Genomic DNA, 26,969 nt, shown 5'->3' with positions numbered 1-26,969 from the left:
CCCCCTACCCAAAGCGTGGGTCTAGTTGAGCCCCTGAGTTACACCTACTGCAAAGTTCGCTGCTGTACTAGAGAGTTACATATATATGGAAGGTCTTCACCCTTATCAGTTGTGATATAGACCAGTGGTGAAGGAGTCCCTTACTCCTCTCACTCGTGAGGTACACAGATTGGAAAGTAACCATTGGCTCCTGTATCTAGCGAATTTGCTGCTGTATCTGGTTAATTACATCTATGGTGAAAAACGCCTTTGCCCTTATTCAGGAGTGATCTAGACCAGTGGTGAGTCCATTGCTCCTCTCACCACTGGTTGGAAAGTAGCCCTTCACTCATGTATCTAGTGAATTATATCTATGGTGATGATCGCCTTCGGCTTCTAGAACTCACCCCTGATTAGAAAGTAACCCATCACTCACGTATCTAGTGAATAACAGTTTGTGGGGAAGCTCGCATTTGCTCTTATCAGTAAAGATCTAGATCTAACCACTGGTTGGAAAGTAACCCTTCACTCGTGTATCTAGGGAATAACGCATGTGGTGAAGATCACCTTTGCTCTTATCAGTAGTGATCTAGATCTCACCACTGGTTGGAAAGTAACCCTTCACTCATGTGTCTAGTGAATAACACATGTGGTGAAGATCACCTTTGCTATTATCAAGTAGTGATCTCGATCTCACCACTGGTTGGAAAGTAACCCTTCACTCATGTGTCTAGTGAATAACACATGTGGTGAAGATCACCTTTGCTCTTATCAGTAGTGATCTCGATCTCACCACTGGTTGGAAAGTAACCCTTCACTCATGTGTCTAGTGAATAACACATGTGGTGAAGATCACCTTTGCTCTTATCAGTAGTGATCTCGATCTCACCACTGGTTGGAAAGTAACCCTTCACTCATGTGTCTAGTGAATAACACATGTGGTGAAAATCACCTTTGCTATTATCAAGTAGTGATCTCGATCTCACCACTGGTTGGAAAGTAACCCTTCACTCATGTGTCTAGTGAATAACACATGTGGTGAAAATCACCTTTGCTCTCATCAGTAAAGATCTAGATATCACCACTGGTTGGAAAGTAACCCTTCACTCATGTGTCTAGTGAATAACACATGTGGTGAAAATCACCTTTGCTATTATCAAGTAGTGATCTCGATCTCACCACTGGTTGGAAAGTAACCCTTCACTCATGTGTCTAGTGAATAACACATGTGGTGAAGATCACCTTTGCTCTTATCAGTAGTGATCTTGATCTCACCACTGGTTGGAAAGTAACCCTTCACTCATGTGTCTAGTGAATAACACATGTGGTGAAGATCACCTTTGCTCTTATCAGTAGTGATCTCGATCTCACCACTGGTTGGAAAGTAACCCTTCACTCATGTGTCTAGTGAATAACACATGTGGTGAAGATCACCTTTGCTCTTATCAGTAGTGATCTAGATCTCACCACTGGTTGGAAAGTAACCCTTCACTCATGTGTCTAGTGAATAACACATGTGGTGAAAATCACCTTTACTCTTATCAGTAGTGATCTAGACAAGTGGTGAAGGATTCCTTCACGTCTCTCATCTCTTGTTGGAAAGTAATCATTTGCTCCTGCATCTAGTGAATTGCATCTAAGGTGAAGAAAAACATTGTCCTTATCAGTAGTGAACAACACAAATGGGATTGAGTCCCCCGACCTTATCGATAGTCAACCAAACCAATGGGGAAGGCGTCCCTCACTCCTGTCACCTTAGTTCGCAACACACAAGAATGCAGAGAGGGGAGAAGGCGAGCAAGCAACAGAGTGCATGCAGGCGCCACCCTCATGTACAGTGAACAATACAATGCAACAGATGCCGAAGGCAATGCAGGAGAAATGTCATTTGCGCAAACAGATTCACCATCTTTTGCTCAAATCTGTTCCGCTGGATGAGATGCCAGGTTTTTGTGGAACTTTGTAGCTTTTGCTGAATTATGAAGGGTTTTCGCCTTCGTCTGTCAATGTGAGCTGTTGAACCACAACAAGTATTTGAACCAGTAGTGAAAAATACCGAGTACGGCTAAACAATTCGCATTTTTTTGCCCATGGGAGTAAAAGCGAGCCATCACATTTTTCACTTCTGCAAAAATTGACCTAGGTTTGTTCATGTGCATTGTGGCCAACGCGTGAAGTGTTTTGGTGTGATGTAGAATGACTGGTGAAACACTTCTCATGATGCTAATGTATTTAAAGTGTAGTGTAAGGAAGTAGTGCGAGAGACAGCTGCACAAGCTGACTTGCCAGCCATCCTAGAAAGGGCAAAGGTTATGGTTCTTGGGTGGGGCTGTGCTGTAGAGGGACAGCCCACAGGAATATACTGAAGCCCACGTGGCTTGGTTGTATAAGCAGTAACAACACAGGGTCACCCTTAGGCGTGTCATAGCTTTAGTAGGCAGCGATGGCAATGAAATGCATAGGTGACTGAGTACTGGTGGAGGAGAAACCCGAAGCCATGCACTGATTCCACCCAAGGATGATAGAGAAGTAAATCCACAGTTCATACACCAATCTATTGACCCATCTGTCTGTATTACAATTTACAGTTTGTGTTCATTTACAAAACTGGAACAGGGATAGCAGTCAATTCACAATGTGTGGCGCACTAAAGACAAAACTGTGGTTTCACTTCCTATTAAACAGGAAATGACCCTCGGCAGGAGCTGCTTCAGCCCTGGAAGTGCTCGACTCTTTTCCATCGGTTTTCAGACTGACACTAGTGAATACAGGAAAGTCATTCAGCGCCTGACACAAGAAGACGAAAGATACAGGAGGCATACGCAGAGAGCCCCTTGCTCCATCACTAGTGAGTTCGACTCGTGTCAGAGGATCCACACATCCCAATTTGTGGTGATTTGCACGAACGTGAAAGGAGTAAACAAGCCCAGCATTTGAGTACACCAGTGGATGAGGGGTCATTCACTGCATCATTAGTGAAATGGCAGCTCACTAGTCCTTCTATTATTGAGCCATCCCTGTCATTACTGCAGAGCTACATTAATGGGAAGGGTCTCAGCATTCCTAGCACTGCAGAGTTACACCAATGGGAAGGAACTTAAGATTCCTATCACAACAGAGTTACACCAATGGGAAGCAAGTGAACATTCCCATCGCTACACAGTTACAACCAAGAGCTGGAGCTTACCATTCCTATCACAAAAGAGTGAAACCAATTGAAAGCAAATTAAGATTTCTATCACAACAGAGCTACACCAACGGGAACAAACTTAACATTCCCATTACAATAGCTTTACACCAAAGTAAAGGAACTGAACATTCCCATCGCCACAGAGTTAAACCAAAGTAAAGGAACTTAAGATTCGTAGCACAACAGAGTTACACCAACAAGAACAAACTTAACGTTCCTATCACAACAGAGTTATACCAATGGGAAGGAACTTAACATTCCCATCGCCACAGAGTGACACAAAAGGGAAGTAATTTAAGATTCGTATCAAAACCGAGTTACACCAACAAGAACAAACTTAACATTCCTATAACAACAGTGCTACACAATGGGAAGGCACATACTATTCCCATGATTACAGAATTGTACCAACAAGAACAAACTTAACATTCCTATAACAAGTGTTGCACACATGGGAAGGAACATACTATTCCCATGATTACAGAATTGTACCAACAAGAACAAACTTAACATTTCTATCACAACAGAGCTACACCAAAGGGAAGGAACTTAACATTCCCATCACAACAGAGTTACACCAAAGGGAAGAAATTTAACATTCCGATTACTATAGAGTTACATCAACAGGAACGAATTTACAATTTCCATTGCACAATATTACACCAAGGGGAAGGAGCTCTAGATTCACATCATTAAAGAGTTACACTAACGGGAAGAAACGTAACATTCCATTTACATGCAGAAGAGTTGGTATACGAATCAGGTGGGTGGCAGCAAAAATTGACACATTTTCATAGTGATAAGCAAATGTATATGCATCAGATATAATGACAATTTTGCATTAATGAACTAATGAATGTGTAATCAAGATAGATGGTAGGGCGCCGAGGGCTTACAGGAGAGGATACTTGGAAGAGTTTAGGGAGTTTATGGAATATGGGCCTAATTAGAGGGAGGGATTTAGGGAAGCTGGCCCTAGTTGCGGAATGAAGACAAGAATGTATTCTATGTTTATGTGTGATATCTGCACAACTAAGTAAGACAATGAAATGAAATATCTTTTTTTAAATCCCATCACTGCTGAGTTACACCAACAGGAAGAAGCTCAACATTCCCAATGCTTTAGTTACACCAATGAGAAGGAACACATTAGCTCTGCTGCATTTACACCAAGGTGGAGGAGCTCAACATTCCAGCCACTAGAGAGATACATCAATCAGAAGGATACCAACATTCCTATCGCTGCAGAGCTACATCAATGAGAAGGGGCTCAACATTCTCATCGCTGCAGTTACACCAGTAGGAAATGAGCTCGAAATTCCCATTGCTGCAGTTGCACCAATGGGAAGGAGCTCAAAAATACCCTTGCTGCAGTTACACTAATGGGAAGGAGACACCATTCATATGACTAGAGAGTTGCATGAATGAGAAGGAGAGCAACATTCCAATTGCTACTGAGTTACACCAGTGAGAAGAAGCTCAACATTCCTTTTGTTGTAGACATACACCAATGGGAAGGACCTTAACATCCATATCATTGCAGAGGTACACCAACAGGAATGAGCTCAACATTCCTATCACTACAAATATACGCAATCAGGAAAAAGTTTAACAAGGAAACAAGCTAAACCTTCCTTTTGCTACAGAGGTACACCAAGCTCAACATTACTGTCACTACAGAGTAAGACCCAGGAGAAGGAGCTCAACATTCCTTTTAACTACAGAGGTAAATCAACCGGAGGGAGCTTAATAGGAGAAGGAGCTCAACAATCCTATTGCTACAAAGGTATATGAATGGGAAGAAGCTTGGCATTTCCTTCATTATAGAATAAAACCAATGGGAATGAGCCTACAATTGTGTATATGAGGGGTAGGCTTCATCGATCAGAGAACAGTGCCTCACCCCTAGCATATACATTAAGGAGGATGATGCCCCCATTCAAATCATTGCAGAGATACACAGAGGGTAAGGAGCAAATTCATTTAATTACTGGTGAGTTCGTGCTTGGTTAAGGAGCTCAACTTTAATATAATTGATCAGACATGCCAATAGGGAAAGAACCCATTTGCTATCAGTAGGGAACTGCACCCATGAGGGAGAAGGTCAATCATCCTCTCAAGGAGAGTTACACCATTAAGAAAGGAGATCCCTTTCCTTTCACTATAGAGTTACCCCAACAGCGAAAAAGCTTAACAGTTCTATCACTGTTGAGTAAGACCAACCAGGAGGTGACACACCATTCCTCTTACTGTATGGCATTAGTGAGGAAGGAGACCATGACTCTTCTTACTGCAGTACCAGGCCGAGAGCCGAGGAGCCCTCATCCTATCAATGCAAAGTTATAACCTGGGGGAGTCTTACGATACATGGGGAAGCATGGGAAAGTTTTACAATACTAGGGGAAGAATGGTGGAGTCTTACGATATTAGGGAAAGCATGGGGGAGTCTTACGATACTAGGAGAAGCATGGGGGAGTCTTACGGTATTAGGGAAAGAATGGGGGAAATCTAACGATACTAGGGGAAGCATGGGGGAGTCTTACGATATTAGGGAAAGCATGGGGACTCTTATCATAGTAGGGGAAGCATGGAGGAGTCTTATGGTATTAGGGAAAGCTTGGGGGACTCTTACCATACTGGGGAAAGCATGGGGGAGTCCTACAATATTCGGTAAAGCATGGGGGAGACTTACAGTTGCGCAACAAAACGTGAGGGCCCCCCTGCAAGTTTTGCTGAAGGGGCCCCTCGCACTCCCATCAGTAGGTGCTGAGGGGACCCCATCCAACATGGGTAAGCCAGGGGGCCCTCCACACCGCGGGTGCTGCAGGGGCCTTTGTTACACCCCTAGAGTCTTACCATACTAGGGAAAGCCTAGGGGCGTCTTATGATACTAGGGAAAACATGGGGGAGTGTAACAATACTAGGGAAAGTAACCATTCTCCTACCATGGGGATACCAATCGAATAGGAAACTTCAATCCTATCAATGTAGAGTCATCTAGAGAAGTGGGAGACTCTACTTGCCATTAGAAGGGAGTTACTTAGATGGGGAAGAAGTTCAGGATTATGTCATTGGTGGGATACACCCACAGGGAAGTAGCCCAGTATCCCTAGCACAAGCGCCTTCTGTTCAGCAGACACTCCCCAAAAATGACGAATGACAACATTTCTATTAGTAATTAAGAACACCAATGGGAAAGAAGTGTTTAATTCTGACAATTGCAGAGCAAGACCTGTAGAATGGGAGCCCTATTTCCTCTCAGTACTTAGTTACACCAGTGTGAAAGGTGACATTAGATACTATTATTGTGGAGTTATACACATGGGTGAAGAGTCCTCCTTCCAATCCGCAGTGAGTTACACCAGTGGAAAAGAGCTTAGCATTTCTACCATTAGTGAGTTACATCAACGTTTAAGGAGCCCAGCATGTTTTCCATTAGTGAGTTACATCAATGTGGAAAGAGCTCAACATGCCTACCATTAGTGAGTGACATCAGTATGGGAGGAGCTTGATATTCCTACCATTAGTGACTTACATCAATGCTTAAGGCACCCAACATGTTTTCCATTTGAGTGTTACATCAATGTGGAAAGAGCGTAACAACCCTACCATGAGTGAGTTACGTCAATTCAGAAGGCGCTCAAAATTCCTAGCATTAGATAGTTACATCAGCTCAAAAAGAGCCCAACATGTTTAATGTTAGTGAGTTACATTAGTGTGGAAGGAGACCAACAATCCTACCACTAGTGAGTTACATCAACATATAAGGAGTCCAACATGTTTACCATTAGAGAGTTACAACAATTTTTAAAGAACTCAACGCTCCCACTATTAGTGAGTTACACTTGTATGGAAGGATCTCAACATTCTTACATTATTAGTGAGTTGCATAAAGTATATGGAGCACCCACCAAAATGTGTATCATTAGTAAGTTACAACAGTTTGGTAAGAGCTCACTATCCCTACCATTAGTGTGTCACATCAGTGTGAAAGGACCCCAACGTTCCTGCCATTTTAGTGACATCGCTATGGAAGGAGCTCAAGTTCCTACTATTATAATTTACTTCAACGCATGAGGAGCCCTCCTGTTTAACAAAGTGAGTTACATTTGTGTAGAAGGGAGCCCACATTACAACTGTTAGTGAGTAACACCTAAATGAAAGAACAAACACTGCTTTCATTAGTGAGTTACAGTGCGGTGCAAGAAGTTAGACGTTACGATCACTGCTGACTGACACCAATGAGAAAGGAGCCCCTCGCTCCCATCATTAGTGAATTACACAAATTGGTTCTGGAAAGCACCATTGCTACTGTTAGTGAATTAAAACAATGGAAGAGAAGTCAAGTCTTCCATCATTAGTTAGTTACATCAATGTGGAAGGAGACCAACATTCCTAACACTAGTGATTTACACCAATTGAAAAAGAGCCCTTCGTTCCGTCACTGGGCATTACACTCATTTGGAAGGAACCTTACATTCTTATCAATTCTAAGTCACACCATCGGATAAGGAGTCACCCCCAACTTCATATTCTCTCTATAGGGGCGGTTAATGAGTTATTGCTGTGAATAGTGGGTTTCACCAATTTAGAGGCAGCTTCTTACACCACTGCAGCACTGTATCTGTGGGGTAGCCGAAAATGAAGGACCCTGTGATTATTTGTATCAGATAATTTACAAAAGAGAACAGTGAAATAAAGAGGAGGCGCTAAATACTCTATTAAGAGAAAAGGAGACCACATTCCCAACACTCATTGACAAACTACAATGGGAGTTGAACACAGTCCTAAACTGCAGACACAGACTGGGCTCACCTGGCTCGGATATGCTAACTGGATCAACTTGCTTCCGCTCCAGCCCTCCTCTCCAGTCTCGGTCCAAGGCTCCCAGAGGACTAGTCCAAGCTTTCAATGAGATGTGGCTCTCTGTCCTATCTGGGTCTGACTCACTTGGAAAAGGGTCTCTCATCCAAGATGGCCTAGGACCTCTGGAGGTCTGAACGCTTGTCCGTGCTGACCTCCTGTCCGCCTCAGCGGCTGTCTGACAAGACTCTGGACCACATGGGGTCTGGGATGCTGCCCCACCAGGTTCCGGCGGGGAGTGAGGTTTGGCCTCCAATGCTCTGGAAGTGGTCCCTTTATTGGTTCCATCCAGCTTTGGGGGTGTCCTGGTTCTTTCACCCCTTGGCTCCGGCAGGGTTACAAGTGTCCTCATATCTGGTTCTGAGGAGGCTTCACCTCTTGTGTCTGGTGGTTCTGATAGGTCTGGGTCTTTTGACTCTTCTGACAAAGTTTCTGCAGGCCTTGATGTTACTTGTCCCAGTACATCTAAACCCAGAGAGCTTCTGGTTGCACCTGATGCCCTTGTTACTATCATCATCCTTTCGGATCGGTTCAGAGCTCGAACTCCTTTCCATGCAGATGCGGATCGTGTTCTTCCCAGTTCAGGTGGGGTCTCAGTCCCTTTGGTATGAACTGCAGAAGCATCTTGTTCTTGGAAAGTGTGATAGCCAGCAACTTTGTTACGTGGTGACCTAGCATGAATTAATCCCCCTTGAGATCCACCACTATCTCTGCCAGGTTCTGGTAGCGTCTGGGGCTCTGTCGTAGCCAGTTCTGAGGGCATATGTGTTTCTGTCTGCCCAGCCTCTGGCCTCCAGGGTTGTGAGGAAGTCAGATTTTCAGATCTCTTTGATACCAAATAGACCAGCACCTTCTTCATCTCTGATCCTGGGAGGATGTGAGATTCCGCGCTCATTGGTTCTAATAGGATGTGAGTTTCTGGTACTGCGCTCTCTAGTTCTGATGGGATGTGAGCCTGAGTATATGGTCTTGTGACTTCTGACGGGATGCTGGCCTGTTCTTTTTGTCTTCCTAATGCTGTGTGAGTGTACGTCTCTTGTCTACCCGATTCATATGGGATAAAAGTGTGTGCTTCTGCCATCTCTGGTTCTGACGGGATGTGAATATGTGCATCACGTCCCCTTGGTGGAGACGGGATGTGAGTTTGTGCTTCAACCCTCCTTGGTCCAGCTAGCATTTGTGTCTGTGCTTCTAGCTTCACTGATTGAGATGAGATGAGAGTTTGTGCTTCTGTCGTCTCTGCTTCTAATGGGATGTGAGTGTGTGCTTCTCGTCTATCTGGTTGAGATGGGGTGTGAGTTTGTGCTTCCTGTCTAGCTGGCTCAGATAGAATGTGACTTTGCACCTCTCGCCTCCTTGCTTCTGGTGAGACGTGAGGGTGTGCTTTGCTCGTCCCTGGTGTAACGCTGACCTGCATGCTCTCCTGTGTGGATAGGTCCACTATTTGCGAGAGGTGGTGGCTTGACCCCGGCGCTGGATTCCAAGCAGTCACAAATGTTGTCCTCTCTACTTCCGATGGGGTGTACTGAGTTACCACCCCTCCGGGGTGAGCGTGGTCTCTTCGCCTCACTGCTGCAGAGGTCGGTCCCTCTGTTTTCCCTCCCTCTCTCCGGGGCAGCGGCTCTGCCGCCCCCGGACTGTGCAGCATCCTCTCTCCGGCTCTCCAGGATGCTCCCGCCGTCTCGCTCTCTGCCCGGGCATTTCCCAGGCTCGGGTGTGAGGTCTGTGAGGCTCCGACGAAGCTGCGAGTTTGCGACCCACCCTGCCCCGATGCACCCGGGTTTGTGGGAGAATAGGAGGGGGGCGGGACGGGATAGAGGGGCGCTTCCCGCCGTTTGTTCAACCTTTGGGTCGCTGGTTCGGGTCTGTCCAAGAAGGGTCCGGTGGAAGAAGAACCAGAGGGGGGTAGAAGAAACAGTAGCATCAGCAGGGCAAGGGGCTGCCCCGCGACAGGGACCATGGTGCTGAGCAGCGAGCTCAGACACGGGGCATGGCACTAAAACACAATACTTTCACCAAGGGGCCAAGAGGAGGTAAAACACGAGCAGAGAGAGAGCCCAGCCAGGGGCACGAGGGCATCGGCGTGAGCAGCCGGGCTCTGCAAGTCCTCCCGCGCGCGGCCAGGGGCTGACAGTAGCGGGGGCTGCTCGCATCTGCTGCCTCCGAGCAGTGGCTGGAGCGGAGGGAAGCTGCCAGGGACTGGCTGGCTGCTTCACGCTGATCCCACGGAGCCCGGAGCAGGATGAGGGCGGGTTCCTGCTCGAGGTTTGACATCAGCAGCGGGGCTGCGTCCAGACCCAGCCCGGGAGCCCCTGAAGCCCTCCTCGGGAGCAGCCCAGTGCGTCCTGCTGCGGCGGAGCGAGCAGAGCGAGTGTCTGTGAGGCAGGACGCTGCTGCCTGCAGGCGTGCTCTGCCCCCACTCCTTGCTCCCCACCCTTACCCACAGGAAGACAACACACCCGCCCCTTCAAACCTTCCCTGCCACCCAAACTGAAGGTACTGCTCGAAACACGCTCCTATATTCTGACACACCACCTCACGCACAATATGTCGCTGCAGGGTGTCTCTCTGTCGCACCCCTTACCCCCATGCACAAAGTCGGACAGCACGTGCCAGCACAATTGTTGCATTTCTGGAAAAATACAGAGGTAGATAAACAGCAAATAAGTAGGGAGTGTTGAGCCAGAGCACAACAGATGGCCTGGCTTGCCTCTAAGGACCAGAACTCAAACCGAGTCCTCTGACGGCATGGGAAGTGAATCGTCATGTAAAAATGTGTTAAAGTATTCGATATTCAAAACGTATATTTCTTTATGTAGGAGCGTTTCCCTTAGAACGAATTGCTGCATCAAATGGAGTTTATCAGAAACCTTAGGGGCAGATCTACTAATATTTTGCGCTCGTTTGTGTAAAAAAAGTGAAGCAAACCGGCCCCAAATGCTTATTTAAAATGCACTTTACAGCACCAAAACGTTACTTTGCGCTGCAAAGTTGCCTGAATGTAACACAAAATGTATATGGTGCATGGATGTTTTGTGGCTCCATGTGTTTTTTGACACAACGCCCAATCTACTAATAATAGTACAGAAGGCTTTGCTCCATCTATTTGAGGCAGGGGTAAAAAAGGAGAAATATTTTAATTTCTCCACTTTGCAGATGTACCACGCTGTACAGCATGCAGCAAAAACAGAGCAATTTTTATTGTTTGTCTAGGCATAATATTTTCTATCCTCCCACAACAAAGCCTAGGCTAGGCATGAATCCAACACTTCTGCACTATAGTGCAAAGGTGTGTGTAATGCTAGGCAACCTGACTGTGCATCAGCACTAGAGAGAGCGCAGGACAGTACCATCACCTAGTATAAATGGTGCAATCCTGCTCTCTCCTCACGCAAAACAGCGCAACAACTTTGACTGCGTACTGTGAGTTTTTAGTGAATCTACCCCATAGTTTCTAAACATAAAACTAGAAAGATTCACTCCTGTGATGACAATGCTGTAAGTGAATCAATATACAAGTAAGTTGTCATTGTGAACCCTGCTTAGGTTTTTATAACACATGGAGCAACATTAAAATCTACTGAAACATATACTTGTGAGATGATAAAGGAAAAGGGGGCACAGTGAAATAATGTAATTAGCCAGGTTCATCCAAATTTGTGAAGCCGTTAAATTGTATTTCATCCAAGGTATCCTACTTTTTTTTTGCTCCGAAGAACAGCATGGGAGGAGATAGTGGGGAAAGCTGACTGGAGCCAGCAAAGTTAACAAACCGTGAGACCTGATATCTGCAATGCTTCACGAAGACCTGCCCTCTGCCCTGGAAAGCTGACCTGCAGGCTGGAAAGCTGACCGTGGCAAAGAACCCTTAACATGGGACAGAAGATCTGAATAGGGAGAGCTGTTGAAGGGCCTCAATATCACAAACAACAGCCCACCTAGAAGAGTTTAGAGGAAAAAGGGTCAATCAGCTGCAATACTTGAAGAAGTTGTACCATAGAAAATCCTGATCCTCTGGCTACACAGCAAAAGGCCTCCCCGCAAGTGGTCCTTACTGTTTGCTGTTTGCAAGGTATATCTGAATTACTTCCCACCCACCAGTTTCAGTCTCCCTGAGTGCCTTCACACTGCTCGTCAAAAATCCAGCCAGAACTGCGATCAACTCAATGAATACAGGTATCTTCCCAAAGGAACTCTGAATGAAATACATAAAACCCTCCATAAGAAACAGACCTTGAATCAATCAATCTTTTAACATTTTGGCATTAACAGACTGTTTTAGGCAAAAAGATAAATAGATTGAAAGATCTGCTTCAAAGATAAATATTTATATTGGATAGCCAGCACGCTTATACTTGTACTCACACTTGCTTATGATATTGTTCATACTCCATGCTTCTACAACAACTTGAAAACTTAAGAGTGCAGTGAGCAAACCAAAGCAGACTGCATCTTTTCTATCAGACTGATCATCAGCTCACCTATTCATTCAGGTCAGCTCCATTCAATTCACAATCAATGGACCGAACAGTTCTACCCACTCTTTGACATTTATCCTAGCTCTCTACCGCACCTAATTTCCTCGTTCAATTTTAGCTTATACTGTTATGCAGGTATTGCACAATAATATTGGAGTATGAAAATACATCTTACTTTGACTTATGCTCAAATGCCTCCAGCAATCAAATAATGGCTGATATACCATGGACCATGCGATATACCATGCGTTTCCCAGGCTATGGCTTGATGCTTTTGGCGTACGCAGACAATACACTCCTCTAGGTATATCGTCCGGAACGTAATTGAGCCCCAGTCCTACGCGAGGTGGTACGGTTCGGAGGATATGCCGGCCTCCGAGTGTACTGGTATAAGCCCATAATATTTCCTCTCACCCCTACAATGACTCAAGTACCATTAGAATACCTACTACAGTGGTCGACATATCACAGATGCGGGCGCAGAGTCAAAGAAGCCCTCAGAAGGTGCACTGACAGTGTGTCATTTGAAAGGTGGCGCACTGCTAATGCGCCCCCTGAAAGCAACCATCTGCAGGGGGAATAGGGGTCCCATGCACCCCCCAGACATCCCCTTTCAGGCGGGTGCAGTCACTGACTACATCTGCCTTCAAGGGGATCTCGAATCCCCTTTGAAAGTGCAGGCGGGTGCCACCTGCACAGTGAAAACACAGAGCAGCTGCTCCGTGTTTTTACATGAATGTGCTGCCCCCAGGGCAGCACAAGGTCATGGCTGCCCTGGAGGCAGTGCATACACCATAATGGGACGCATGGCATTGTTTGCACTCGGCGCACCTTTTAGAAGGTGCGCAGGGCACAAATAATGCCAATCCATATTATGGCCCATGATGTGTAATTCCATTTGGTTGGATTCTAAAAACTTCAGGCCATTATTTAGAATGGCTGAAAAAGCAATATATGTGCATTAGGCAGATACTATACTTTTACTGTATGCACTGATTCCAAGTAATTTGATATACAGTATCACAGCTAGCTTTTGCTGGTAGCAACAAATAAACACAGTAAATCTTGTCGAAGTAGTGCCAGAACCCCTTTATTAGGGCCACTGAGCATGCAACGGTTACTTGGCCCCACCATGGTTGTTGAGGCTTTTTACTCCTGTTGTCCAGGGGCTCAGCCAACTATGAGCGCTGCACAACTGGGCCAAGTACTACCCTTAGGCACTTGGCTTTCAGTGGTAGTGCAGGTCAGCAATCCAAGGCTTTTGAGGAATAGGCAAAGTGGCAGTGTAGGTGTAAACATACAGCTCAACACACCCTCCAGCAACCCCAATAGTCAGATCCAGCCAAATACTGGGTATTATGGAAAAACAAGGCTTTATTACACACAACAGTTCAAATCTATCACAGTGAAATAATCAACACAATACCTTGCGTCCCTCACATTCTAAAATGTCTAGGTCATATATGAGGAAACCCTCCCACAGGTGCAATCCCCTCTGCTTTAGGCTTCTGTGGAAGGCTCGGGCAGAAACAGAAGCAAGGAGGCCTTATGGGGTTAATAATGGACCTTTTATTATGGTGCACTGTTCTTTGCGAAAGTCCTTGAATCCACAGTTGCGTCACTGTGTCCTTCTCTCTTCCTCTCTCTCTTCTTCCAGATTGCTCTGCGTCGTCAAGGAGGGGTCTCCGAGTAGCGTGTGAGGCCGCAATTCTCCAGAGTTGGGGCGGACTATTTGCCTCCTCCGGAGACCACCACTCCTCGGACCAGCTGTCGGGAGGTTCCTCGTCTTCTGTGTCCCTGATGGAGCCGTCGGTCTCCTTTCCTCTCCTGTCGGTAGCGTTCTTCCTCTCAGCACCCTTCTGGACATCGGCGTCCTGCTTCAGGCCCCAGTTGTCCGTCGTTGATGTTCCTACCTCTTTTTTTCCTCCCTATCTGCTTCCTGATTGGCTCCTCTCTCGTCCTTCCTTTTCCTTTGGGGAGGAACAATAGCTCAGCTTCACTTTCTGTTTCTCTTCCCAGTCCCCGTAGACATCATTGGGACCAGGCAGCGACGCGGACCACAGCGGCGTGTTTGTAGGTAAGTCGGTGGTTTGGGGGGGAAGCGAGGCGTCCTCTCACCTCTATTCACAGAGTTTTAGCAAGTGTCTGCAAGTCTCTTTCACAATTCTCAAATGCAGCACTGTTAGACCCAGCAATTTCCGGTTGGCTGCGACGCCTCTGAGCCAGTCAGAAACCACTATCCGAGATAGGATGAGAATGATACATGTTAGACCTGGCTTTTTCAGCGGGTTTATCCACCCCAGACTTTTTGGCTTCATTTTGTTGACCCTGTTTTAGTTGGTTTTAGGACATTGGGCACTTTACCAGTGCTGCTCAGTTCTAAAGTGCATATGCTCTCTGTCTAAATTGTTATTATGGACTGGTGTTACCATAATTGGCTTGTTTGACTTACTACTAAGTCTCTCATACAGTGCACTGTGTGTGCCCCGGGCCTGTACGTCAAATGCTGCTACTGGGCCTGCAGCACTGATTGTGTCACCCACACAAGCAGCCTTTCAAAAGGGGTCTCAGACCTGCCACTGCAGTGTCTGTGGGCAGTTTCTAATGCACCCACTTGCCAGGTCCTAACTTTCCCTTTTCGTACATTTAAGACACCCCTAAGGTAGGCCCAAGGTACCCCTGTGGGCAGAGTCCAGTGTATGTAAATGTATGACATGTACTGATGTGTCTGACATGTCTGGATAGTGAAATGCAGTGTATTTCGTTTTTCACTATTAAAGGCTATCTGTCCCATAGGATAGAATGGGAGTTATTTATGATATCTTATAAGAATAACTTCCCATTGGGACAAGATATACAGATGGAGTTAGGTATGCCTGAACTCAGAATATAAAAATGCATCTTTTAGTAAATATGTTTTTTATATTGTGTGTTTGAAAATACCTCTTTTAGAAAATGGGTATTTTCTTGCTTAGCCATCCTGGGTGCCTTTGCTGGTTTGTTGACTGACTGTCTCGCTTTGGAGTGACAGGGGCAGGGGATGTGCATTCTCTCAGACAGGTACTGGGGGGGGGTGATGTGTGCCCTGCCTTTCCTGAATGGGCCAAGGCTGGGCTGAATAGACCTTGTTGTATTTCTATCTAGGACCCTAATTCGATATTCCTGATTCATGCCCTTATGTGGCTTTAATAAATAGTACCCTTATAAAGGCATAAGAATCAGATCCATATTTAGTAATAGCCCATGCAGTCCAAAGCACGGCAAGGCTACTCCCATAGACTCCTAGAAAGCACAACACATTCTTTAAACAAACCAAGCCTCCAGCAGCCCGGGAATCCCCCTCCTACTTTTGTTTTGATTTGCACAAGAACTCCTGGAGTCCAGCAAGAACTGTTAGTTCTCAATGACGTCTTATGTCCAACCTTACGTTAAACCCGACACCTTTCAGGTATAAATATACCAACGTTGCCTTAAGCAAACACACGGTGGTAGGGAGCAGAGCGACGTTCTACTTGTACGAGAGCCCAGCTGTTGCCAGAGTCGAAGGAAGACGCCCCTCCCTTTTTGACGTGCTGGAGAAGCTGCCTTTTCTCATGCCGAGAAATCCAGCTCCGGTGTTCCCGAGCTACCCTCGCAGGGTGCTGGGAGATCGAGTCCTGAGAAGTGAGATACAAGACCTCCTTCATTCTATAACCAAGGAACGGAGCTGATTAAAACTTTAGAGAGAATTCTTGATTCCTATCCTTGGCAAAAACCTAACTTTAAATTAAAACTGCTACTTACTTACTCCTTCCCACGTATAAGGCTTAGGTCAGGTACACTGGGGTAGGCGTATCTTAGAAGCACCAGTTGAGTTCGTTTAGTCAATGTTTTTATGTATGTATATATTTTATATATTTTAAAGTATCATATGTCTAAGAAACCTTATCAATGCTTTTACAGTATTATTTCATAATACTACTTTTACTGTACGCACTTTACTTTATGATAAGTATTGCAATTGTGGCAATTCATTTCTCTTGCATGAGAAAGAAGACTGCTCAATAAAATAACACCTTTTTATTGAAAACGCCCGTCTCTCTATTTCTCTGCACTCTGGTGAAACTAAGCATGCACGATTGACTGAGTGAAATAGCCGTCTATTGTTTTCACACAACTCTAGAGATACACTCTTTATTCTGAGTGAGCAAAGTTGTCATGTTTATGCGGTTGTCAGGAACTAATCCCTTCCTGTCTAAATCAGGACTATTAACCCTTTCCTGAACATTCGAGAAAGCTTCTAGTGACCTCTGAGCTAGCTGGCAAAACTAATTAAGTCTGACATAGTCAGTAGAGACCTAGATGACCTCAGTCCTACGTCTACACTGCTGTTTATGTTATTCCAATGCGCAGAGACTATTGGGAATATAGGAACTACACTACATGGCGCCCAACGTTTGGTAAGGCGATAATCTAACGCAAGACACTAGAGTAACTCAGTCGTGCTTTTCACACAGACCCCTTTTTCCCGTAAAAACTCCAATAGACGTCTGGAGTGGGTGAAAGGTTAATATCCGGCGGAACTTAGTAGGATGAGAATCCTATGTATTAGTTCATGGTTTAGTCAACGTTGAAGGATACAGTGTTCCAAAATATTGTGCACCTAATCTTTGTTTCCTTGAAACTTGATCTGCAACAAAACTTTCTGTCAGTAAAATGGGAGAAAGTGAAGACGGAAGACAGCAAGCTAGCATAACTGCTCAACTCATAGCAGATGACACAACCATCCAAGAAAATGACCCGAATGCTATACTCATTCCGGTCAATATAAGAAGAACTATAAGTCTTAAACTTATAGAAAATGGACTATCACCAAGAGATAGTACAGTCATATTCGTGATAGAGGCACATGAATATCGGCAGACAGAGGTATTCTATTCATGGATACATTTTTCAGCAGCACACGCTGTCACAAAAGATTTCCACTATTACAAAATAGAGGAAATTCCGGAAATATACACTCCTTTCGTGGACGTTGAAATCCCATTAACATACCAAGAGCACCTGCTCTGGTTTAATGGCGCCCTCAAACATCAAAATCACATCACCAGGCACGGACCACTAGGTAGACCGGGAGCCACGTGGCCGGTTCTAGCCAGCTACACACCACAACCAGACATTAAAAAAACGTTGAACGTGGAACTTTTAGCTCAGCTAAAACCTTTAATTAAAATACATAGACAATTGGTCCAATATGTCATGCGGACTGCACCAGTCCAACCATCAATTAACATCCCACAACTGACCCCTCATCAGGGGAATACAAACAAATTACACCACAGAACATACAATAATGTCTTGGTAACACACCCATAAAACTGGAACAAATTCCATTCTGGTTAGCTCAAAAAATAACTCAACTAGAGGCAGTATTTCCTAATACTACACCTCATGAAAAACACAGAATTCTGACTATCTGCCTCCCAATGGGGATCGCACCACATGTGGAGGACTGTGACACTTGGGGCACGGTCTTTGCTTCCATCTACACAAAAACACATAGTGTCCCGTCTATGGCGGTCATACCAGATGTACTAAGACAAATTCAAAATGAATACGGTCCAGAACCTGATTTAACTCTGGGTTTGAAATTACTAAAAGACTTTAAGCAGGTCTCGGCTATATTATTGGCCAACATAAGAGGAGAAGCAGCATGTGTGGCAATCCACCAGAAATGGAAGGAGACAGATATAACAGACCAACCATTTGAGCTTGCTAGAATCATAGAAAAATCCTAAGAAGAACTAGGAAGAGATAGTTTGGGTGGTTAACCGGTAAAACCCCAACTAATTGAAAATCCTGAAAAAACCTATATTAAAAATAATCTAAATAATCCAAAAAAGAGCTGGGATGGTAATAACAATCCACTCCCCGAGAAAAACAATTCCAGTCCAGAGGAAGGTCTCCCAAACGGAGGAATAAATCACTGGTTGGAAGAGACAAATCTCCCCAAAGGGAACCCTCGGAAAAAAGATATAACCTTAGAGATAGGGATAAAATAAGAAAACCTGACAGATATCAAGACATTGATACACGTCCCTCTCGATCCTTCTCACTCAATCTTTCTCGATCTTCTTCACAGAAATCGGAAAGAAGAGGATGGTCAGAACACAAGGAAGAGCACGTCAAATCCAAAGACAAAGAACCTGCTCATCAAAGTAAGAAAACACAATTTCCCAGAAAGAAGGTAGCAAGTATTAAAATTAAACATGCCGAGGATTCTGAGGACACAGCTGAAAAACAGAGAGTTATCCCAGACAATGCTAGACAGCGCAGCAGAAGTGACCATAGCTCGCAAGATCCTGATGAATCTTCTGGAGACAGTGGACACGAATGAATACATTCAGGTGGAAACTGCAGACACACGAGTTAGTGTGCCCCATAAACTATATGAAATAACATTACGTATAGAGGGAGATAAAACTAGGAAAATAAAAGGTCTCTTTTGGGAGAAACTTTCTAAAGGCTATGACATCCTGTTAGCTGAAAAAGACTGGCCACCAGAGTTTTTCAGGGAGTGCCCTCATGGCGAAGAAATGATTATGCCTGCCTTCTCAAATCATATCCCAATTCATAAAAAATACACATTGGCAAGGAAATGGGCAGTGGCCCAAGCCCCTGCATTATATAAAAATCATGTAGGATGGGATGAGGACTCGCCTCACCACAAAATCCAGTTAAAAAATCAACCTACTGCACAAAGGCAGCACCCAGTTAAACAAGAAGCTAAAAAGCAAGTCAGGGAGATCTTAGATCAACTTGAATACCAAGGGGTGATTGAAACATGCACCTCACAAATGAACAATCCTTTCCTGTCTCCAAGCCGGACGATTCATATCGTCTAGTTTTGGATAACAGACATTTAAACTCCTGCTGTAAAACATTTGCAGTACAAAATTCACACAGTGCAGCACTAATGAACAATATCGTGCGCAAAAAATATAAAACGACATTAGACATTTCAAATGGATTCTTCTGTCAAAACATTGCACCTGAAAGCAGGTACTTGACCACTTTCTCAATAATGGGGTTGCAAAAAAAATTTTGCAGACTCCCACAGGAATTCAAGAATAGCCCAGGATTATTCTCAGCAAGGGTAACACAGTTACTACAAATATATGATGATGAGGCATTATCCTATGTCGATGACATCTATCTTACAGACGATGACCTGGAGACTCACTTAAAAAGAGTGAACACCATAATTCTTGGGTTCGCATCGGAGGGTTACAAATTCAACTTTAAAAAGTCAAGAATTGCCCATCTAACAGTCCTATTTTTAGGATATGATTTATCAAGTGAAGGCAAAAGCCAGACAGACAACTTCTTAGAGAAGTGTGCAGTACTCCAAGCACCAAAAACGCTGAGAAATTTACAATCAATACTAGGCTTCCTGAATTTCGGAAGAACATATATTCTAAATTATGCAGAGAGGGTTAAACCTCTCTATGAATTAATAAAACCTGATTTCAAACCAATACATTGGACTCAAAAACACACAGAAATTTTGAGATCATTACAGACAGACATGTTGACTAAAACAAAATTGCAAACTCGCGACAACATACGCAACCTTGTAATCAGAGTAATTCCAGGAAAATGCGGATTCACACACCTGACCTCCAATGAGGGAGAAACGGTACCTATAGCTTACAAATCACACTTGTACACTCAAGCTGAAATGAATTTCAGCTCTACAGAAACAATTCTGACAGCGGTTCAAACTGCTGTAGCAAAAGAAAGAGCCCTAGCCCAAGGCAAAAGAATAACTGTTTATACAGCAGAATCAGTCCACGTAATCTGAATACAGTGGCATTAGATCCAAGATGGATACAATGGGAAAATTCTCTTGCTACAGAAGACGTGAAATACTATTTTGACCCGAAATTGAAAAAACTAGATGATCTAGAATATGAACAGGAATATCCTCTGCCAATCGAAATTCTGCCTCTCGAACAATATACCTGCGTAATCTATATGGACAGATTCGCACAACACTACGATGTATATAAAAAATCCTACAATGCAGCGTGCGCGATTGTCAAAGGTCGCTGGCACTCTGGTAAATTCAGACCTATGATTACCAAAACTGAATCACTCAGAAACTGTTCAGCTGAACGAGCTGAAATAAGATCTTTGAAGATGGCGCTTGAAAATGCCGATCGCGAATTCCCCACACTAATAGTGTGCTATTCGCATTACTGAGTCAAATCATACAACAATGACATGCAGACATGGAGCAAAAACGGTTACAAAGATGACACAGGTGCCACAATAAAGCATAAAAAGCTTTGGGAACAAGTAGTTCTTTTACAGAAAGTACTACAAAAGACTCACGTGATACACGCACTGAGTCATCGACGTGATGGCGTTCACGTTGCAGGGAATTCATTGGCTAACACAGCCACAGCGGAAGCGGTTCAACCGGCTTCCATAGCCACTAAAAAGCATTCAGAAAAACAAATAGATGGAGAAACCATGCTGGCGGTAAAAGCGTCATTAAAAGGCGATTATGCAGCATTACCTCTCAACTATCCACTCAGTAATACATACATAATTGATGCAAACTCCGTTCCTTTTGCTCAAATCCCTGGAGTGGGGGATAGAGTAATTCCAAACACGAACTAGAGAGTTTTCTTGATTGAAGACGCACACATGGGATTGGGTCTGAGGCACCAAGAGATCCTGAAATCTCTGATAGAATTACAATCAAATTACTGGTGGCCGGGAATGAGCATAGATATCTACAATTTTGCAAGAAATTGTGAGGACTGCAACAGAGATCGCAGTTGTGAACCGGACCAGACAACAGCCCAGGTACCACTATTAGAGAGCATCAGGCGATCTATAGCGCAGAAATCCAGCCGAAGAAATGCGTCCCCATAATTATTAAGACTGAATTCACTTAAAAATGTAGACCCCAGCGCTCGGCTGACGCCAGAACTGTTATAAAAGATTTGTGAGTCTTTATCGGCACATACGCAATTGGCATGCTACACTCTGATCAGGGTCCTGCGTTTAGCTCTCGAGCTTACAAAGAGGCCATGACCAGCATGGGCATTGCATTGCGGTACTCTTCTCCCTTCCATCTTGAGGGAAATGCGGTAGTGGAAAGAAAAAAAGTGACATAAAGCAATCTATAACGGCGAGGGTATTAGGTTCGGGTGATGGGTGGGTCAAACATTTAATAAGTGTCCAACGTAGTCTTAATAACATGCCAAGAGATTCTCTAAAAGGTTTCAGTCCGTATGAATTTTTGTTTGGAACTAGAATGATTATCCAGGATTTGGATCGTCAGACTTCAGTGGTAGAAGAAAAAATCTTTTGATATCAAAGATCGTTTGGCTGTTTTACAGAACTTGAATGAAAAAAGAAAGAGTCTAAGTAACATAAAGAATAAGCCAACAACCACTGAAGAACCACCTGTCCCAGCAAGACCTGTCTGGATTCCAAAGATTGGGGATCTGGTCAGAGAAAAGATCGCGGTGAAGAAGGAATTTGGGCCTTCTTACAGAAAAGCAGTAACTGTCTTAGCTATCAGCGGAACAAGATCAGTAGTACTACCGCCACTTGCTGGTAAAAAAGAAAACAGAATTGTTTCAATCGACCTGATGAAACCACAAACATGTTGCCGATAATAAATGGCATGCCCAGTGGACTCCCAAGAAATAGCAGAAGACCAAACTTTGCTACAATCCAAGAGGTTCAAACTGAGAGACTAATCACATTCGATAAACCAACAGTAAATAAAAAAGGACTATGCAACAAAGCCATGGAACTTGTGCCTCTTGAAACCCAAATTGCAACAATTCGTGAAGGTACACCAATCTACAACGATGTAGCTTCAGAATGTACAAACGTAACAAAAGAAAATGCAAAGATCAATGGAAATCCGGAAGCGATCCCACCAATTGACAGAACAGCATCTAGCTATTTTATCAACTTTGATGACTTTTCCGATGATCCAAGTGAACATGGAGACAAGCCAGCAACAAAAACTTTCAAAGAGAAAATGACCGAGCTATTTCACCAACTGAAAGAGACATATCTGATCTCACCTTGGATTGATTTTTGGATTGTGTTAGGTGTACTTTTCCTCCTGCTTTGGCTCATCATGGTTTTATGTTTGGGTAGATTCATTGATGGAAAATATAGTACAATGGACACAGCAAGTCAGAACATCAACTTGGTCCTAAAGTCTCACAGATCCTCTCACATCGAGAAAAGAGCACTATCATCAGTGAACATCACAGCCAATCCAATACCTGGGGGTATTGCATGGGACAAAACTGACTATGATATATATGGCCTGATTGAGCTCTTGAAGTATCCACACCAGTTCAAGATTTCCTTAAGTGATTTTGTGAAACCTAGTTCCTTTTCTGATGATTGGGATTTTGAAAATATTAATAATATGATGTCAGATTTAGTAATGTCAGCCACATTTACAGAACATGATTATTTACAGGGTTCATCAAATTATGAAGAATTATACTGTTACAATCACTATGGTCATCACTATTTGCATAAATCTGCACAACCTAGAAATGTTTTCACTTGTAATCAATGAGAACATTGTCCAACACCACCAAAATGAAGTTCAAATTTTTTGTGGGAGAAATTTCCATACTTCTCAGGTTTTAACAACAGTGATCCAGAAACGTTTTATTTTAAAATGTTAAATAGGACAGGAATGAAAAACATGCTGACAAATACTAAATTGATTTATTCAGAAAAATTTTATGACAAAATGTCAACATTTGGTTTTGAATTTTGGAAAAACAACATTGAAACAAAAAACCATCGTCGGAACAAAAGACTGGCAGGTACAAGGTCTAGAATCATTATTCAGAGCCTGCATGATTCCAGAACAAATAATATTCCTGAATGATACCATTCAACAAACTACTTGTCTTGGTTTAGCTAAGATAAAAGACTTAAACAAACCGTCTATTCCGAAGCCCATACCTGATTATAACAGTACTACTGATATGGAAATAGACGTATCCCATATTTTTCACCAAAACAGAACAAATACTGATTGGAAAAAATGGTTGATCTGGCCCATAGACACTAATAACTGTCAAGATAGATTCATGAATAAAAGACAGGGGTTCAAAATGACCAGGCCAGACCCAAGATATTCCCAGAGACAACATCCAGGGATAGTTACAACATACAGTGTAGGGAAACTATGCCTTGAGTGGCTACAAACATCCACACTCGCTGAAATAAAGCAACACTTGACTTTACTTAAAGAAGGTTCTGACGTGCGAGATTTCATAATTGGACCTTGCAAACAGCGTCAAAAACGTTTCATAGAGGCCGGTATATACGCTGCATACAACGAAGCTTGGAAAGTAATGCAAATTGAAACAGCAGAAAAAATACGAGAAATTAATCGTATAAATTTGGAGAAATCACTTTCTGTTGTGGACAATGGGTTAACGACTCTGTCTTCCAGAATGTATTCATTGGACAGTATTCTATCATCTGCCTTTGATATAATAGAGCAGGACTTGCTAATGTTACAACATGGTCACTCTCAATTGCGTTCTATTGTACAGCTTGGCTGGACGTTGCAAAACCTACGTTCAGGCTACGTGCCATGGCGTCTAATCAACATAACGCCATTATTTTCTATCTTTAACCTTACTGATAAACAAATCAGTTTGGCACAAAAAGGAGCAGATTATACGATTCTGAGCATTGAAAAACTTGAGAGATTACCATTGACAATGTCAGAGAGACCTGTCATTGAATGGATAATACACGGAACAATTACAATTCCGATAACAACTTTCCAGTTTAAATATTGCCAAGAATATATGCTAGCAGGCCAGTATGAAAGGTTGGGTAAAGGCTACATCAAATCAACCTGGGATTTACCTTACACACACAAATGTTATAGTGAAGGAAAAAAGGAGGTATTCCTTAGTGGTAATAACTGTAAAAAATCACTAAGCGGTACACTTCTGTGTCAAGGTATTAACCTGTATGGAGCCTGCGAAGGGTCTTCAAATAACCTTTCATGTCACCTGCAAGGCACTCCCGCAACACAGATAGAACCATTCTTCAGACAACTCTCCAACGGTAGCTACGTTATAATAACTGACCACAGCTGTTGTGGATTGGTGCCAGGAGAATGTTATCTCGTAACTGTTACTTCCAGGGTCGTTTGCTATATGCAAGTATTGTATCCAAACAGCAATCCAGACATGGAGGCGGCAACATGGCCTTATGTGAATATCTCTTCTATTCGAATTGATACTTTAAGCAATCTATTCTTTTACAGACAACTGTGCCTTTGACATCATCCAAAGAAACGTATGACCTGCAAGTTGCAAGGACAGCTGCAGAGATACATACCCTTTTATCGATAAATTGCCCCGTGCATTTCGCAGAAATGTTAAGCCAAATTTTAAACATGTCTGATACCAGTGGCATCGCACATGTATTTAAGACAATTTTTTCGGGACTGTTAACACCATTTGAAACAGTTCTGGGCATCTTCCCGAATTTTGTCCATTCTGTCTTTGGCGGCCTACCTTTAATTTTGGGACTCGTAGCAGGAATTTTATTTTTGCTCCTTCTGCTCCGATATGGCAAGCCAATCCACAGACAAGACTCCAGCAACGATGGAAGAAACGATCCTAGCAATACGATACCGAGACCGTATCACTAAGGTCCTCGGATTGGCCCGGCTAAGAGATCTGAGTACAACTTGGTTTCTTTCATTCAGACCGATCAGGCAGGATTGCATCTTACCTGTGCTTCGATGTCTGCTATGCGGAGAAGAATGCGTGTTGGACGTCTGTCTTACACTACCATCAGCAGTACCAATGGATATCGATACTTTGCTAGGTCCGGTAACGACTCATGCAACGTGTTGTCCCCAGCGGCTACCTATTCTGATGACGGCATTCGTTGAGACTTCACCACTACGAGTAGGTGGCAGTGAAGTACGAGAGGAAAGCAGCACCAAACAGGTACAACCTTCTGTGAGCATTGCTGATCCAAACATAGATTATAGCAATCACGCAGAGAACTGCACAATTTCAGTATTTTCAAACTTGGTCGAACTTTCACCTGATGTGGCAGACCAATTTTTCGCAAGTCTGTCTGATATGATGTTCTCCCCTGAACAACAGGAATAACTTTTTAGAACAACAAGCACACAGCGTTCCCTGAACTCTGAATTTGGCCTTCAGTTCTGTTAAACAAAGCAATTGAAAACATTTGGAACTATCTTTCCTCTGAAAACAAAATTATTGTTTCTTTCAAATCAAAATATTTTTCCATTTTCCCGGCACATGATACTTTGCTTAAAGTAGAACTATTCTTAGAGAACAGAGCTTCTATTTTTAGAAACGTTAGAGACAATATTTTACCTCAGCCTCTAGCACATGTACAATATCGTATAAGTATGTGATGAAATGGTCTCGACCTTCTCTTCTGTATACAGAGCCGTTTCATGTGTAATTTAATTTATAATTTTCGCAATTCATTCAGCTGATATATATGAACTTAAACTAAATGATAACCTTGCTTGAAAACGTACAGTACCATACTCATTTTCGTGTATAAACCGTACTCCATTTCAAATGCAATTATGTATTTTGGGGTGGGTTGGAAAACACACATGCATCGTATGTTTACTATTGCTTATTTTTTAGTAATGATGGACATTAATCCGTGGAGTGGGTGTTGCATTTCTATCTAGGACCCTAATTCGATATTCCCGATTCATGCCCTTATGTGGTTTTAATAAATAGTACCCGTATAAAGGCATACGAATCAGATCCATATTTAGTAATAGCCCATGCAGTCCAAAGCACGGCAAGGCTACTCCCATAGACTCCTAGAAAGCACAACGCGTTCTTTAAACAAACCAAGCCTCCAGCAGCCCGGGAATCCCCCTCCTGCTTTTGTTTTGATTTGCACAAGAACTCCTAGAGTCCAGCAAGAACTGTTAGTTCTCAATGACGTCTTATGTCCAACCTCACGTCAAACCCGACACCTTTCAGGTATAAATATACTAACGTTGCCTTAAGCAAACACACGGTGGTGGGGAGCAGAGCGACGTTCTACTTGTCCGAGAGCTCAGCTGTTGCCAGAGCCGAAGGAAGCCGCCCCTCCCTTCTTGACGCGCTGGAGAAGCTGCCTTTTCTCATGCCGAGAAATCCAGCTCCGGTGTTCCCGAGCTACCCTCGCGGGGTGCTGGGAGATCGAGTCCTGAGAAGCGAGATACAAGACCTCCTTCATTCTATAACCAAGGTACGGAGCTGATTAAAACCTTAGAGAGAATTCTTGATTCCTATCCTTGGCAAAAACCTAACTTTAACTTAAAACTGCTACTTACTTACTCCTTCCCACGTATTAGGCTTAGGTCAGGTACACTGGGGTAGGCGTATCTTAGA

At 43.6% G+C, this 26,969-nt stretch overlaps 1 protein-coding gene across 2 annotated transcripts in view; it reads right to left on the bottom strand.

Annotated features, from left to right (window-relative positions):
- Window positions 1-10,424, bottom strand: part of HEG1 (heart development protein with EGF like domains 1) — a 220,261-nt gene extending 209,837 nt beyond the window's left edge. Inside the window, exon 1 of one of the 2 annotated variants that reach the window (XM_086957440.1) lies at window positions 7,985-10,424. In XM_086957440.1, coding sequence (XP_086813566.1) covers window positions 7,985-9,992 — 2,008 coding nt within the window. In that variant the 5' untranslated portion in view covers window positions 9,993-10,424. The remainder of the gene's footprint in view (window positions 1-7,984) is intronic. The other variant, XM_086957439.1, reaches the window with a different exon arrangement.
- Between the last annotated feature and the right edge of the window lie 16,545 nt (window positions 10,425-26,969).

This window comes from Lissotriton vulgaris, chromosome 2_1 (genome assembly GCF_964263255.1).
Source record: "Lissotriton vulgaris chromosome 2_1, aLisVul1.2, whole genome shotgun sequence".
Classification (NCBI taxonomy): Eukaryota; Metazoa; Chordata; class Amphibia; order Caudata; family Salamandridae; genus Lissotriton; species Lissotriton vulgaris.
The sequence above is the reverse complement of the archived record's forward strand: the minus strand, read 5'-3'. Positions and strand labels throughout refer to the sequence as shown.